We start from the raw sequence: 2,491 nt of genomic DNA on the forward strand, positions 1-2,491 counted from the left end.
TTCAATTGTTATTTCTGGATTTGGATTCTCTAAAGTTTGAATTTCACTTTAGAGAATAAAATATAATCTCTCACCAATAATAAATATGAGAGAGAAACCATTCAAAAATAAAAGTTTACCTTTTAAAGTACAAATTTAAAATTTAGAGGATCCAAATCTATTTTTTGCAGTAGAAATTTATTGGGTAGTGTGCTAGCTTTTTATCTATTCCCCCAATAAAAGTTTGACCTTAGAGGTTCCATGTCTTCTCCACTCCCCTCTTGACGTATCTATAAACACACTCTCATCACTACCCTCCTCTGTATGAGAGGCTCTTCTTCTTGCAACTAAATTTGCCTCTCAAATAATAATGGGGAAACTAGGTAAAATGCTAGACACTTTTTGTTTTTCTTCTTCTTCTTCTTCTTCTGCTTCATCAACCACTTCTTGCTTCTGCATAAGCTCCATGGATTATGATGAAGATGATGAGTTTGAGGCAAAGCCATTGATTGCAACTGATGATAGTCATCATAATAAGCTAAGATTGAAGGATGTTGTCGCTGGAAAACAGACATTGGCTTTTCAATTGAAACCAAAGGTGGTAAATTAAATTAAAGTCCCTTCATTTTTATTATGCCCTTATTCTTAATATTATAATTATTAATTAATGTGATATATTTCTGTTTTCTTGACCAAATAATATATATTCAGATAGTGATGTTGAGGGTATCTATGCATTGCTATGGATGCGCTAAAAAAGTTGAGAAACATATCTCAAAGTTGGAAGGTGAGTAATTTTTTATTGGTTTTCATGGTATTTTCAGGCCAGCTGCACAATGACTAATTATTCGTGGCAAATTAAAATATTTTTTAAGAGTTTGTTATTAACTAATAAATGACCACATAAATATAAAAATTTTAAGAGTTTGTCATTATAACTACGTGAACAAGAAAATTTTAAGATTAAACTAAACAACATAGCACATTCAAAAGTTAAAAAAAAAAAATTTAATGAAACTGTTAGGCTTCTTTTTACACTTTTCTTTCTCTGTCTCTCTCTCTGGTGTGTGTTCTTTCAAAGTTTCATATGAAGTTCAACCAACTTGTGTTTCTGTAGGTCAAATGTTAAGCAGAGGAGATAGCTAGGTATAGCTTACTCTGTCTCTATGTTAGCCATTCCTTTTTCTCTAGTTAGACTAAACTACTAAAAGTATCCTTTAATTATTAAATCACCCAATTATTTTTAAAATTTATTAACGATAAAAATATTTTTAAAATTTTTTGAAATGTGAAAAATATTACAAAAAATATCATTTTTTGTAAATGACAATTGACTTTTCATATTTAACAAGCTATCTATGTGCTTGATTTAAAATTCTATAAAAATATTTAGATAATTAGTTACAAATATATATATAAAAAATTGAATTAAAGTTCTATCTTCAGATTCTTTTTTAAAATTATTTTTTACCATCGACGAAAAATTACAAAAAAATTCACTTGGTATAAAATTATTAAATTTTAGAAAAAAAATTTACTTACTTTTCTAATAATTTATTTACAAAAAATAATATCAAAATCTATTTTTTTAAGTGTTTTTGAGAATATATAATTAACAGCTATGTATTTTTATCGCATTTTAAACATTTTTGAGGGTGTTTTTATGGCTAACAAATTTACAAGGTACTTTTAGCAATATTTGATCATTATTTTGGAACATTTTTGTGGTTTATTATTATTATTATTTCGAATGAGAGTCTATGATGATTCAAATCTACACTATTGGATTATCTTATTTTAGGATTCACCAAGTTGAAATTGATTTTGAAACCATTGTCCATGCATATTTGAATGTTAATTTCTTAAAGTTCTCTATTTTGTTTACTTTAATTTGTAACTATTATTGATACAGGAGTGAGCTCATACAAGGTGGATCTAGAAACAAAAATGGTAGTTGTTATGGGAGACATTCTTCCCTTTGAAGTGTTGCAAAGTGTCTCTAAGGTGAAAAATGCTGAGCTTTGGAATGAAATGAATGAATAAGGAAGTGTTTTTTTGGACACTACATCCATCTTCAGCAGATTCAACAAACACAAAAGTAGTTCATGAAGTAATCTAGGAATCTCTTATTTTCTGTAGCTCATGTTCTTGTGACATATAAAGTGTATAATATTAATTAATATAATAATACTAATATTAACCCTTATTAAGTGGAATCTCCAGAAATTCTGCTGATTAATGTCTCTCATCAGTCATCATCTATCAACTGAGACTTAGATATTTAATTAATATTTTAATATATTTTGGTTAATGTTCAGATGTAAGGAATTAGCACTGATTATTATTAATATGTTCACTTCTGTTATGACTTATGACCAAGTTGAAATTTGAATATTCCTTTACATTTTCAGTTTTCTTAAAATGTAGCAGCAAGATCTTTTTTCTTTTGGACCATATTTTTTTCCCCTTTGTATAGGAGCTTCATATAAAGAGTGGCCACAATTATGCAACT

At 27.7% G+C, this 2,491-nt stretch overlaps 1 protein-coding gene across 1 annotated transcript; it reads left to right on the forward strand.

Moving 5' to 3' along the window:
• The first annotated feature begins 206 nt into the window (after positions 1 to 206).
• On the forward strand, positions 207 to 2,189 carry LOC107642119 (protein SODIUM POTASSIUM ROOT DEFECTIVE 2). The gene is made up of 3 exons (XM_016345431.3): positions 207 to 577; positions 691 to 766; positions 1,892 to 2,189. Exons 1-3 carry the CDS (start codon positions 350 to 352, stop codon positions 2,020 to 2,022), a joined length of 435 nt encoding a protein of 144 aa, XP_016200917.1. The 5' UTR covers positions 207 to 349; the 3' UTR covers positions 2,023 to 2,189.
• Positions 2,190 to 2,491: the final 302 nt, after the last annotated feature.

This window comes from Arachis ipaensis, chromosome B6 (assembly GCF_059453495.1).
Source record: "Arachis ipaensis isolate K30076 ecotype BB chromosome B6, ASM5945349v1, whole genome shotgun sequence".
NCBI lineage: Eukaryota > Viridiplantae > Streptophyta > Magnoliopsida > Fabales > Fabaceae > Arachis > Arachis ipaensis.

Excerpts from the sequence above, each read along its gene's own strand:
- LOC107642119 (XM_016345431.3), top strand. The coding sequence starts at position 350 with ATGGGGAAACTAGGTAAAATGCTAGACACTTTTTGTTTTTCTTCTTCT. Across the intron at positions 578-690 it reads CTTTTCAATTGAAACCAAAG|ATAGTGATGTTGAGGGTATC; the intron begins GTGGTAAATTAA and ends ATATATATTCAG. Across the intron at positions 767-1,891 it reads ACATATCTCAAAGTTGGAAG|GAGTGAGCTCATACAAGGTG; the intron begins GTGAGTAATTTT and ends TTATTGATACAG.